General features: G+C 36.9%; 1 protein-coding gene across 1 annotated transcript in view; it reads right to left on the bottom strand.

The window, feature by feature from the left end:
* The window catches only part of SNX4 (sorting nexin 4), a 66,813-nt gene that overhangs the window by 18,017 nt on the left and 34,049 nt on the right, over positions 1-14,747 (bottom strand). The window contains exon 8 of the mRNA XM_059391129.1: positions 6,964-7,025. Within this exon, the coding sequence (XP_059247112.1) occupies positions 6,964-7,025 (62 nt within the window). The remainder of the gene's footprint in view (positions 1-6,963; positions 7,026-14,747) is intronic.

A 14,747-nucleotide genomic window follows, 5' to 3' on the forward strand; every position in this document is an offset into this window, starting at 1 on the left:
AAGTTGATGAGAAAGTCTATTAGAACCATAGATCATTTTATCATTTCGGGTTTTTTTTAAAGATTTATTTTATTATTTTTAAGTAATCTCTATACCAAACATGGGGCTCAAACTCACAACCCCAAGACTCAGAGTCAAATGATCTACCAACTGAGCCAGCCAGGCGCCCTTTGTTGTCATTTCTACATAAGCCTCTTCAATTGCACTGTATCATAAAAGAAAAACATTTAAACACTATTATTTTGTTACCATGTAGTTTTTTATATATATATTTTTATGTTGTTGAAATACCAGATTATATGCTTACAGTATCAGAAGGAAATAAACCTCATAATTTTTAATACTTGTCAAAGCAAAACAAACATATAAATCACCTACGCAACACTATGGTTATGATTAAAAAACAAAATAGGTAAGGCTCCCTCTAACACTGTTCTTTCTTTATATGTCTGTAACTACTCTCAAGATAGTAATAGCAAATTAACCTTTTTTTTTTTTAAACTAAAGCTTTATTTATAATGCCTAGAGGACAATTCTGCTTTTATACAACTCTGTCACCTCAAATTCAATATATCCAAAGCCCTGTTCTTCACATGAGAAAGGAACCTAAGGCTTTTGGCAGATGACAAATACAACTAGCCAAAAATGAAATGCAGTGATCATATTTAATGTAACTGTAGGTCATGTTACCAGAATTAATGCTATGCGGCATCTGGGTAGCTCAGGCAGTTAAGCAGCTGACTCTTGATTTCAGCTCAGGTCGTGATCTAGGGTTGTGGGATTGAGCCCTGTGTGAGTTGTAAGATTCTCTATCTTCTTCTGCCCCTCTCCCTGCCCTAGCCTCTCTGTCCCCCTTTCTCTTAAAAGAAAAAAAAAAATCAACAGTCCAGATTAACTGTCTATTGGCTATCCCAAAAGTACTTCATCCATTTAATTAATCTTTGAGCACCTTACTATGTACCACCAACTCAAGGCCAACATAACCAATTTAGTTCCTTTGTTTACCAAACAAGACAAAAACTAGTTCAAGGAAGTAGGACTCATGTTTTATCACCTATGTATGCCTATTAAGTAGTTTAGAGCCTGATAAATACATGGTATTTACAGCTTGCAGGTAAAATGAAAAAAATGAAGCAATAAGTGAATTAATAAATGTGAGGAGGGAAACTATACTGGATTCTACGTAACAGCACAAGACCTCAAGGTACGTATAAGTCTTAGCCCTCCGCTACTCAAACTGTGGTCTAGCAACAGCATGACCTAGAATTTCATTAGAAATGCAGGATCACAGGGATGCCTGGGTGGCTCAGATTGTTAAGTCCCTGCCTTCAGCTCAGGTCCTGCTCCCTGGGTCCTGAGATCAAGTCCCACAACAGGTTCCTTGCTCAGCAGGAAGCCTGCTTCTCCCTCTGCCTGCCACTACCCCTGCTTGCGCGTATGCTTGCTCTCTCTGACAAATAAATAAATAAAATCTTAAAAAAATAAAAGGTAAATAAATAAATAAATGCAGGATCACAGAACCCATTCCAGATCTATTGCACCAAAATATTCATTTTCCATACCTCTGTCACCTTAAATTTGATATATATAGTTCAATTATAGTTCTCCAGGTGATCTATATGCCCATTAAAATTTAAGAAGCACTACTAAACAAAAGGTTCTAACCTGGGGTCCAAGGATATATCTAGGATTGGAAATAGGAAATGCTAACCAGGTTAAAGTGGAGAGGAGGAAACCATCAACATACAAGGAACTATTAAAGGGTAGTTTCTAACATCAACATTTAGATTTAACGTCAACATTATAAGAGGAATAACTGAATCTTAAAGTACTTAATGGGTAGGGAATTGTCACAGAGGAATCAGATCAAAAAAGGCCTTGGCTCTTTTGTAGAAACTGATGAAAACTATGGACCTTTTCCCTAAGAAGGAAAAAAAAATCACAAACAAAATTTGGCATGGAATTTCAGAAACTTCTGACAACCTGAAGTCCATCTATGAACTATAGGGGAGCCTGGTGGGCTCAGTCAGATCATGAAACTCTTGATCTCCGGCTTGTAAGTCCAAGTCCCACAGTGGGTGTCAAGATTACTTAATATTTTTAAGGGGTGACTCAGTCAGTTAAGCACCCAACTGTGTTTGTATATTAATATATTTATAGAATTACATTTTACTACAGGGATGCATAAGAAAACTGTATTGGCTGTCTCAGAGGAGACCTGGGTAGTTAACAGAGAAGGGAGACTTTTCACTGTAAAAAGCTTTTATTCCTATTGAATTTTGTGCCAGATGAATGTATTACCTATTTAAAAATATAAAATGAATCATTTTTAAATTAATCCAATCAAAAGGACTTATAATGCAACATTAGCAAGACATTTTCTATAAAAATATTTGGATAACAACTTCTAAGATGGCAAAACCAAAATAATTAATACACAAAAAAGAATCCAAAAGGCTCAAAAATAACCACAACATGCAAGCACTATACACAAGTAGATATTCTAAATTAATTAACACAAAAGCTACCCCAAGACTGAAAAACTCTCTTGCAAAATCCTTCAAAAATTATAAAGTAACACCAAGAAAGAAAAAAAAAAGAGTATCACTAATTCTATAAAACAGTGATTTCCAATGGAATCTTCTTGGGCATTCTGCCAACAAAATAAAGGGCACTGGTCATAGCTTCAGGGTAGTTTCATTTTTATCTGCTCAACATAATGGATTTCTTATTTTTTATTGAAAGAAATAATTTATTTTATTTTATTTTAAAATCTTTCATTAACATATAATGTATTATTTGCCTCAGGGGTACAGGTCTGTGAATTATCAGGCTTACACACTTCACCGCACTCACCATAGCACATACCCTCCTCAGTGTCCATAACCCAACCATCCTCTCCTTACTCCCCACCACCCAGCAACCCTCAGTTTGTTTTGTGAGATTAAGAGTCTCTTACAGTTTGTCTCCCTCCCCAGTCCCATCTTATTTCATTTTTTCCCTCCCCACCCACCATGACCCCCCACTCAATCTCTCAAATTCCTCATATCAGAGAGATCATATGATAATTGTCTAAGAAATACTTTAAAACAAACTTTGAAAACTACTATTATAAGACATCATTTCAAAACAAAATTCTTTGATATTGATATCATAAGGAGCTAGTCAAAAGATAAAGTTGGTAAACCTTTAGCCACTCAAGAAAAAAAGAGACCCAAATAAAATCAGAAATTAAGGAGAAGAAATAAAAACCAACATCAACCCCCCCCCAAAAAAATCAGTAAGAATAAATTATCTAGTGTAAATCAAAATCAAAATGAAGTATCACCTTATATATATCAGTATGGCTAAAATAAAAAAAAAACCCACAAGAAATAACAAAAACCCCAACACCACAGATATAAAAAGAATTACAAGAGAATATTATGAAAAATTACATAGGCCAACAAACTGAACAATCTAGAGGAAATGGGTAAAATTCCTAGAAATAGAGGCCTCCAGAACTGAATCAGGACGAAATAGAAAATTTGAACAGACTGATTACTTGCAATAAAAATGAAACAGTTTAAAAAACAAAACAAAACAAAACAAAACTCCCAACAAACAAAAGTCTAAGATCAGATGGCTAAACAAGTAAATTCTACCAAACATTTAAGAAAGAGCTAATACTGGGGCACCTGGGTGGCTCAGTGGGTTAAAGCCTCTGCCTTCAGCTCAGGTCATGATCTCAGGGTCCTGGGATCGAGCCCCACATCGGGCTCTCTGCTCGGCAGGGAGCCTGCTTCTTCCCTCTCTCTGCCTGCCTTTCTGCCTACTTATGATCTCTGTCTGTCAAATAAATAAATAAAATATTTTTTTAAAAAAAGAGCTAATACTTATTCTCAACCTAAATTCATTCTACAAGGCTAGCACTGTCCTGATACCAAGACCAAATGCAAAAACTCTCAAAAAAATACTAGCAAACCAAATTCAACAATAAATACTTAAAAGGATCTTTTCCAACAGTCAAGTGGGGCTTATTCTAGCAATGTAAGGGTAGTTCAATATTCACAAAACAATCAACATAATATATCACATTAAAAGAGAAAGAATAAAAACCATATAATCATCCATAAATGCAGAAAAAGCATCTGATGAAGTCCAACACTCATTCTTGATAAAAATTCTCAACAAAGTGGGTTTAGAAGGAACATACCTCAACATTAATAAAGGCTATATATGAAAAACCCACAGTTCATACTCAATGCTGAAAAACTGAAACCTTTTCCTCTAAGATAAGTAAAGGAACAAGGATGTCAATGCTCACCACTGTTAACAGGACTCAAGTCCTAGCCACAGCAAGCAGACAAGAAAAAGAAATACAAGTCATCCAAATTGATAAGGAAGAAGTAAAAATTTCACTCTTTGCAAATGACATGATACTAGATACAGAAAACCCTAAAGACCCAATCATAAAACTACTACAACCAATAAAGAATTCAGTAAAGTTGCAGGACACAAAATTGATATACAAAAAATTACTACATTTCTGTACACTAATAATGCAGCAGAAAGAAAATTAAGAACCACTTATAACTATCACTAAAAATACAAATACCAAAGAGGTGAAAGACCTGTCATCTCTGAAAACTATAAAAACTGATGAAAGAAATTAAAGAGGACACAAATAAAAAGACATTCCATATTCATGGACTCAAAGAACCAGTATTGTTAAAACATGTCATACTATCCAAAGCAATCTAGAGATTTAAATGCAATCCCTATCAAAACACCAAACAGCAGTTTTCATGGAACTATAACAAATAATCCTAAAATCTGTGAGGAATCATAGAAGACCCCGAACAGCCAAAGCAACCTTAATTAAGAAAGAAGAACAAAGCTGGAGGTATCACAATACCAGATTATAAGAAATACTACAAAGCTGTAGTAATCAAAACAATATGTCACTGGCACAAACACAGATACATAAATCAATGGAACAGAATAGAAGCCCAGATATAAACATACACCTATGTGGTCAATCTACAATAAAGGAGGCAACAATATACAATGGAGGGGCACCTGGGTGGCTCAGTGGGTTAAGCCTCTGCCTTCGGTTTAGCTCATGATCCCAGGGTCCAGGGACCGATCCCCACATCAGGCTCTCTGCTCAGTGGGGAGCCTGCTTCCCCCTCTCTCTCTGCCTGCCTCTCTGCCTAACTTGTGATCTCTCTCTGTCAAATAAATAAATAAAAATCTTTAAAAAAAAATAATTACAATGGAGTCTCTTCAACAAATCTCTTCAACAAAAAACTGGGCAGCTACATGCAAAAGAATGAAACTGAACCACTTTTTTGCACCACAAAAATAAACTCAAAATGAATTAAAGTCAGAAAAGTGAGGCCTGAAATCATAACTCTTAGAAGAAAACATAAGCAGTAACCTCTTTGACATCAGCCAAAGGAAACGTTTTTCTAGATATGTCTCCTCAGATAAGAAAAACAAAAGCCAAAATAAAAAGCGTTTGTACAGTGAGGAAACAATCAACCAAATGAAAATACAACCTACTGAATAAGAAAAGATATTTGCAAATGATGTATCTGATAAAGGGTTAATATCCAAAATATAAAGAACCTGTACAGATCAACACAAATTTGTGCAAAACCCCACAAATAATCCAATTAAAAGTAGGCAGAAGACCTAAATAGACATTTTTTCTAAAGAAGACATACAAGCAGACAAGAGACACATGAAAAGATTCTCAAGATCACTAATCATCAGGGAAATGCAAATCAAAACTATAACGAGGTATCACATCTGTCAAAATCGCCAGAATCAAAATGACAAGAGGTAACAAGTGTTGATGAGGATGTGGAGAAAAAGGAATCCTCCTGCACTGTCAGTGGGAATACAAACTGGTGCAACCACTCTGGAAAACAGTATGGAGGTTCCTCAAAAAATTAAAAACAGTATTACCATATGATCCAGTAATTCTACTACTAGGAATTCACCCAGATTTTCCTTACCCATAGAAAACAAAAACCATAGAAAAAAAAAATTACCCATAGAAAAAAAATTCGGAAAGATATATGCACCCCTATGTATACTGCAACATTATGTATAATAGCCAAGATATGGAATCAACCCAAGTGTCCATATATAGGTGAACAGATAAAGATTTGAGCTAGAAATATATTTATATATTTATGTATATTTATACTTATATATATCTAGCTCATATCTTCTTTATCCATTGTGTGTGTACCATAAAAAAGAATAAAATTTTGCATTTGCAACAACATGAATGGACCTAGAGAGTATAACATTAAGTGCAGTAAGTCAGACAGAGGAAAACAAACACCGTATGATTTCTCTCATATGTGGAATTTAGGAAACACAACAAAAATACAGACAGACAAAAAAAAACCCCTCTGGCTCTTAAATACCAAAAACAAACTGGTAGGGGCTCCTGGGTGGCTCAGTGGGTTAAGCCGCTGCCTTCAGCTCGCGTCATGATCTCAGGGTCCTGGGATCGAGTCCCACATCGGGCTCTCTGTGGGGCGCCTGCTTCCCTTCCTCTCTCTTTGCCTGCCTCTCTGCCTGCCTGTGATCTCTGTCTGTCAAATAAATAAATAAAATCTTTAAAAACAAACAAACTGGTAGTTACCAAGGGAGTGGAGGGTATGGGGGAGGGGGTTGGGAAATGGGTGAAATAGGTGAAGGGGATTTAAGAGTACACTTATCTTAATGAGCACTGAGAAATGTATAGAATTTTTCAATCATTACACTGTACACCTGAAACTAATATAACACTGGATGTTAAGTACACTTGAATAAAACATTAACTAATTACGCCGTAACATAAAAAATAAATGAAAACTAAACTTCTACATTTCAGACCCATAAATGTTCAGGAATTATAGTTCTCAGGCAAAAAGCTAATTAGAGCTAATCAATTATTTTAGAAGCTTATATAATGCTCACCTGAAAACTCGCCCATAATTCCCATGTACTTTATATACACCATACAGTCGATCTGCTACTCTCTGGAACAAATTTTTAAAAGAAATTAATATTAGATCAAAGCTATACACAGTTTATTCTTTAAAAAAAGAGAAACGTTATCCTCATTTTAAAAAATGCTTAGTACAATAAACTTCGAAAACAAGAAAAAGAAAAAACTTTAATTTCCCAAAGTCTCATTATGCGGGGGCGGGGGAATACTGCTGCCATCATATTTATGTAACTGCTTTTATGTGTATATGTGTGTGTGTGTATATTATGTATATATGTATATATGTGTGTACATACATGTACACATACACACACATAAAAATAAAGAACATATGGGGCGCCTGGGTGGCTCAGTGGGTTAAGGCCTCTGCCTTCAGCTCAGGTCATGGTCTCAGGGTCCTGGGATGGAGACCCGCATCGGGCTCTCTGCTCAACAGGGCGTCTGCTTCCTCCTCTCTCTCTCTGCCTGCCTCTCTGCCTACTTGTGATCTCTGTCAAATAAATAAATAAATAAATCTAAAAAAAAAAAGAAAAGAAAAGAAAAAGAACATATATGAACACGTTTTCATTACTGTTTAAAAATTTCCTATATTAAAAGTGATAGGGACACGTGGATAGCTGGTCGGTTAAGCAACTGCCTTCAGCTCAGGTCATGATTGCGGAGTCCCATGAGCAACTCCTTAATCAAGCTCCCCGCTCAGCAGGGAGCCTGATGCTCTCCCCTCTCATGCTCTCTCTCGCTCAAATATATAAATTTTTTTTAAAGGTGATAATATTTTTATCCAGCAGGCTACTATTACTTTTAATAAAAACCACTTTAAATAATTGCATAAAATTCCACGTAGCAGTGTATAAAATACAAAAACACTCCTTGTTGGATATTTAGCTACCCCTAAGTTTTTTAGTGTTATACATAATGTTTTAATAAAGATCTCTGAGAGTAAAGTTTTTTCTAAATTTCAATTGTTTCTTTATGATAAAGTCCTCAAACTGGCATTTATCAGAGGGAAAAATAAACATTTTCAATTTTATTAACAGTTTTATATACAAATGCTAAATACATGCAACATACTTCAATGCTACTTTTTCACGATAACTCCTTCTAACCAACACGTTAGATATTTTAATAAAAACAGAATTATAATTTAGATTGAGATGAAATATATACTGCTTAGCTAGTCACACAAATTTTACAAAAGACAAAACACCACAAACTATCCTCCAAAGTGTTATGGACGTGAACTGTAGGCCAAAAGGTAATCCCACATAAAACCCTAAACCCTAAAAAAAAATTTCCCGGGATACCAAAAAATTCTTGGTACACAGTTTCTAAATGTAAACCCTAGGATAAATTATGTTCCTAATTTCTTACTCAAACGTGAATAATCTGAGGAATTAGGCATTAACCATACAACAAATCCTAACCCTTTCAATACCAGCTTATAGTGAAGGAACCAGAATTATGAATACTTGGAGCAGGTCTAAGAGGAACATAAAATGTTTTCCATCTCTCCTTGGCTTGGCTTGAAGGAACGCATAGCCACTAGACTAGGGAGCAACACACCACAGGACTGCAACTTGTTTCTGAATGTTCTCATTAGAACATTCATGTCAGCATGGTCCATGACTGCTTTCACAGCAGAGCTGAACAGATCTGACAGGGATCATATGGCCCAAAAGGCTGAAAATATTTACTATCTGGCCTTCCATAAAAGTCCGTCCATCCCTACACTAGACTCAGGACAAAACTCACAGTCTTCATTCTGCTTGAAACACTCCAGAGTTGTCCCCAGACCTCTCAACTAATTTCTCTAAGGATATTATTTCCCAATTATTTTTTGAGTCCTATATAGAGTGTCAAAGTCTATTTGCTTTTTTTTAAAGTTGTTCCATCATCAAGTAAAGTTTGGGAAACATTGACATAATAAAATTTAACACTTCTTTTTTTTAAAAGATATTTATTTGAGAGAGAGCAAGCTTGAGGGAGGAAGGGTCAGAGGGAGCAGACCCCCTTCCCCGCCCCCCAACCACAGGACTCGATCCTTGGACTCCAGTATCATGACCTGAGCCAAAGGTGGTTGTTCAACCAACTGAGCCACCCACGCATCCCAAAATTTAACACTTTTCTTTTACGCAGGACTTTTTGGATCTTTACCACCATACATGAATCATGACTATTCAAGAGAGATATGGTTTACACTAGAAAACATCATACAGAACTGGCAAAATGCCATTCTAAACCACTAACTCTCTTAGATCTTTGTGCTTTAAAGATCAAACCTCTTCTGGAAAGCTGAGCATTTATCACCCACTAAGATATTAAGTATGGAAGAGAGGAAGAGCACTTATTAACCATGTAAGAACAGAAACTACAAGCAACTTAAGTACAAAATGCAGATCCAAAATAAATGTTCAAAGACAAAGTTTGGGGGCGTCTGGGTGGCTCAATCAATTAAGCATCTGCCTTTGGCTCAGGTCATGGCTCAGGTCCTGGGACTGAGCCCCTTGCTGGGCTCCCTGCTCAGCAGGAAGTCTGCTTCCCTCTCCTTCTACCCTTCGCCTTACTCATGCTCATGCCCTTTCTCTCTCTAATAAATAATTAAAATCTTTTTTAAAAAAAGGTTTGTAAATTCCAAGGATTAAAAGTTTATTTCTTTAAAGTATCTCACTTCTGGAAGCTGGTACAAAAGGATCTTCTACCACAATTAGAACTCTGAAAAATAATTTGGCCCACATAGCATGCCCAAAAGAGGTAAGAGTCTTCCTATACCAAAAAGGTGAGCAACCACATAAGGAACAACCTACCCACAAACTAGACCACACACACACACACAATAGTTGTTATGAGGCCAGCGTTTGTTATCAGCTATTCATGGAAACAAACGGATCCAGCCAACTTAAACATGAAATGACTTGTACCTAGGTAATCAGGCAGTGAGAAAGAAGATGAAACAAAGAAAAACTATAACCAAAAATTATCATTTCTAGAGAAAAGGAAAAGCAAAAAGGGCAGAAAAATAAAACAGGAATGATGAAAACCTAAAACCAAATTAATTCATGGGTCATTGGTGACAAGGAAAAGAAGCCAGACTGCCAATTCCATTTCTGTTGACAAGTCTTTTGAAAACTGATCATCTGACAACTGACAGGGAAAAAGTGACACCTAGCAAATTCTATGACAGCAGAAGAAATGTGACAGACTCATCCAATCATTCTACCCAGCTCAGGATCATTCGGAGCAATAAGAATGCCTTTTCTGTCCTCACTGAAGTAGTAGCTGATTAAACGTTAAAATGGACAGTTTCAGGACATTCTTTGGATGATCCTAGACACACATAGCTTTTCTTTTCTTTTGAACTATTTCCTAAGGACTCAAAGATGATGAGAGTAAACTCTTGTTACTTACTGCTACAATGGTTCCCAAACGAGCTGCACGTAGTACTTTATACTGTCATCATCACTAAATAGCTCACAAACCCTAGACAGTACCATCTTTAGGACTACAAATGTCAAGTAGTATCTTAATAATTATAATATGCATTTTCACAGTATTTGTGAAGTTAATCCCCCCCTTGCTTTTAAATGTGATTTTTCCCTAAAGAGGCAGCATGTACTACAGAGGAAATACAGGATTTATAGTCAAACGAATGAGTTCAAATTCCAGCTCCTTCTTACTTTAGGGTTTAACTTTGGAGATTTAGTAAACGAAACCAACCCTTGTTATTACACCTTTCTTCTAGAAAGGTGGAAATGACCATCATATAACTTTGTAAGGATTAAATAAGATGACATTTGTGAGGGTCCTTGCAATAAGGGGGATGACTCAATGAAAGCCAGTTCTCTTCTTGCTCAGTCTACCTGAATTTATGTCCTCTGTCAATATGCCATTTATAGGTAGTTAAGGGCATGGGCTCTAGAGTCAGACAAAAGTGGAAATTTGGGGGGCATCTGGGTAGTTCAGCTGTTAAGTGGTTGCCTTCAGCTCAGGTCATGACCCCAGAGTTCTGGGATCGAGCCCCACATGGGCTCCTCAGTAGGAAGCCTGCTTCTCCCTCTCCCACTCCCCCTGCTTGTGTTTCCTCTCTCGCTGTGTCTCTCTCTCTCTGTCAAATAAATAAATACAATCTTTAAAAAAAAAAAAAAGTGGAAATTTTTGCTCCACACATCTATTATAGTGTGGTATCAAATTATTTAATTTCATTTAGTTACTTTCCTTTGCCTCTGTTCCTAATCTACAAAATGGGGACAGTAACAGTACCTATCTTTAAAGGGCTATTGTGGGAACTTGGTAAGATTATTATAATATGCTTGACTGGCTGACACACAGTGGTGAATGTTAGCAATCAATATTGTCGTTCTGTTATTAATTACAAGACACAAATTATTTCACCTGAGTCTCATAATTCTATGAATAAGACACCTTCATATAACAAATATTTATTCAGTACCTACTACATCCCAGGCAGATATTCCCAATTTTTAGCAAAGAAACACACCCTGAAAGGTTACTAGATTTGTCTGAAGGACCCAATAAATGGCAGAGACACTGTCCAAAGCCAGCTCCTCTCTGTCTGCAGCCACCCACTCTTTTTTTTTTTTTTTTAAGATTTTATTTATTTGACAGACAGAGAGCACAAGTAAGCAGAGATGCAGGTAGGAAGAGAGGAGGACGCGGGGTCCCTGCTGAGCAGAGAACCTGATGCAGGGCTGGATCCCAGGACCATGGGATCATGACCTGAGCCGAAGGCAGAGGCTTTAACCCACTGAGCCATCCACTCTTTAGGGTTGTTCTGTTTTGATCTCTTAAATATTTAACTCTTTAACCAATCTAAAACTTATTTTTTACCTTTTCTACTTTCAAAAGAATTCTTGACAGAAAAGATAGTCATATCTATTTTCCCTTCATCTGTTAGGAATTCATCCTCTGTCTCAAAAATCAAATACAATAAAATACATTAAAAAAAGAATTCATCATCTGTCTCAAACAGCACTTAAGCCTTCTTCTCCTAACATTCTGAACGTTACAAAAAGGCCCTCCCTGTGGTGCTTTTTGTGTTGTCTATAGGCTTCTGTCTGTGTTGGGGCTTAAACCTTTCATTTTTACTTTTCTGTTACTGTCCATGATTAAATAGCCTTTTTCCCAACTTCAGAATAATCAGAATTTTAGCTAATCAGAAAGTATACTATAGGGGCGCCTGGGTGGCTCAGTCACTAAGTGTCTGCCTTTGGCTCGGGTCATGATTCCAGAGTCCTGGGGATAGAGCCCCACATGGGGCTCCCTGCTCAGCAGGAAGTCTTCTTCTCCCTCTCCCACTCCCCCTGCTGTGTTCCCTCTCTCACTGCCTCTGTCATTTAAATAAAATAAAATCTTTAAAAAAAAAAAAGAAAGAAAGCATCCTATATTGTTCACTAGCATTTAATCATTCCTTCATTCACTCACTCAGAATTTCAATTTGACTCACAGATCAAGTGCTGCCTTTCCTTTCAAGAGCTCAAGATATCTTCAATGTCATAAAGTTTCTGAAGACTTTTTCGTAAAGTTTAGGATGAGGTGTGTTGCTGACTTAGTCTGCAGAGCATTCAACTCTTGATCTCAAAGTTGTAAATTACAGCCCCATGCTGGGTACAAAGATTACTTAAAAATAAAATCTTAGGGAGGCCTAGGTCAGTTGGTTAAGCATCTGCCTTTGGCTCAGGGTAGAGTCCCACATCGGGCTCCATGCTCTGCAGGAAGCCTGCTTCTTCCTCTGCCTGCCACTCCCTCTGCTTGTGCTCCCTCTCTCTCTCTGACATATAAACACAAAAAAAAAAATCTTAAAAAAAAAAAAACTTAAATAATTTTTAAAAAATATTTTATTTATTCACCTGAGGGAGAGAGAGAACAAGGACAGGGAGGGACAGAGGGACAAAGGAGAGGGAGAAAGAATCTGAAGCAGACTCTATACTGTGCAGGGAGCCCACTTGGGGCTTGATCCCATAACCACGATATCATGACCTGAACTGAAACTAAGAGTTGGACACTCAACCGACTATGCCACCCAGGTGCCCCAATTTATACATATATATTTTTTAAATAAAATCTTGGATGTCTGGGTGGCTCAACTGGTTAAACATCTGCCTTCAGCTCAGGTTATAGTCCCAGGGTTCTGGAATTGAGTACCGAGTCAGGCTCCCTGCTCAGCAGGGAATCTGCTTCTCTCTTTGCTCCTCCCCACCCCTGCAGGGTGTGCGCACTCTCTCTCTAACAAATAAATAAATAGAATCTTGAGCAAAAACACACAAACAAAAAGCTTGGGATAAATATCTACACCCAGAATTCTCTTACTTATGTATTACAAACTCTTTGATGAAAAGGTTGTTTTCTTCAAAGGTTCTTTTCACATATACATTACTGACCAGTTCTCCTGGTTGGTTATAATTAAATTCAAGAAGCAATTTATCTCTCTTTTTTTTTTAGATTTTATTTATTTGACAGACAGGAATCACAAGTAGGCAGAGAGGCAGGCAGAGAGAGACGGTGGAAGCAAACTCCCCGCTGAGCAGAGAGCCTGATGTGAGGCTTGATCCTAGGACCCTGAGATCATGACCCGAGGTGAAAGCATTGGCTTTAACCCACTGAGCCACCCAGGTGCCCCAAGAAGCAATTTATTTTAACTACAGAGTATAAACTGATGGTTACCAGAGGGGGGAGGTAAGTGGGGGATGGGTCAAACAGGAGATGGGGATTAAGGAGCACATTTGCTGTAATGAGCACTGGGTGATGTATGAATTGTTGAATCGCTATACTGTACGCCTGAAACTAATATAACACTATAGGTTAACTATACTGGAATTTAAAATAAAAGAAGCAATTTCTCTACTTTTTCAGATCTTTCGTAAACATAAAAGTGTCAGCATATACATTCATTTGTTCATTCATTCAATGACTATATATATAGTGAGTATATACTAGGAATTGGACATGATTCCAGGGATTTAGCAGTGAGAAAATAAAGCTGCTCTTGTGCAACCCCTATATACTAGTAGAGAAGATAATTAACAAATTAAAATAGAACACAAATGTCTGATAGGGCTAATATAAAGACAATAACAATGACAGAATATGACAGAAAATAATAGAAAATTGCATCATATTTTATATAAGATGCCCAGGAAAGATTTCTCAGAGAGAGGCATTTGAGGTGAGAAATGAATGACAAAAAAAAAAAATAGGTCAAGAGAGGTTCTTAAAGGGGGGCATGTGGGAAAAGTGATATGGGCATGAGGAAGAACAAATAAAGTCCTAGGGCAAAAACAAGTTTGATATGGCTAAATTTCACCATAATCTTTAAAGGTTATTAAATATTAAATCACATTTAAAAATATACTTTCAGCAGAAAACAATATATAATCACTATGGTTTATCTTGCCCTGTGACAATCTTCTTACTGTTTTATGAAAGCCATCATGTATGTATACCTTCTTCAGGCTAAATAAAAAGTCTCACAGCAATGACAATGACAATCATGTCTCCCTCCTTCAGGTCTCACTTAAATTTATTACCTATACTTCACAGCTTTTCTGAGTGTTTAGCTGTTAAACTCTGTTCAATTCACCGCTCTTCTCGAAGATTCCTCATAAATCAGATTCTAGCTGGTTTTTCTGCTTTGTCCTCTAGTTTTTTTCTGGGTCTGAAAGGCTGTTTGAGAGCCTTTCAATACCTGGGGTTTGTCATGTGAGTGCATAGTAATATACCTCTGCCTAATCGAACTCCC

This window comes from Mustela nigripes, chromosome 2 (genome assembly GCF_022355385.1).
Source record: "Mustela nigripes isolate SB6536 chromosome 2, MUSNIG.SB6536, whole genome shotgun sequence".
NCBI lineage: Eukaryota > Metazoa > Chordata > Mammalia > Carnivora > Mustelidae > Mustela > Mustela nigripes.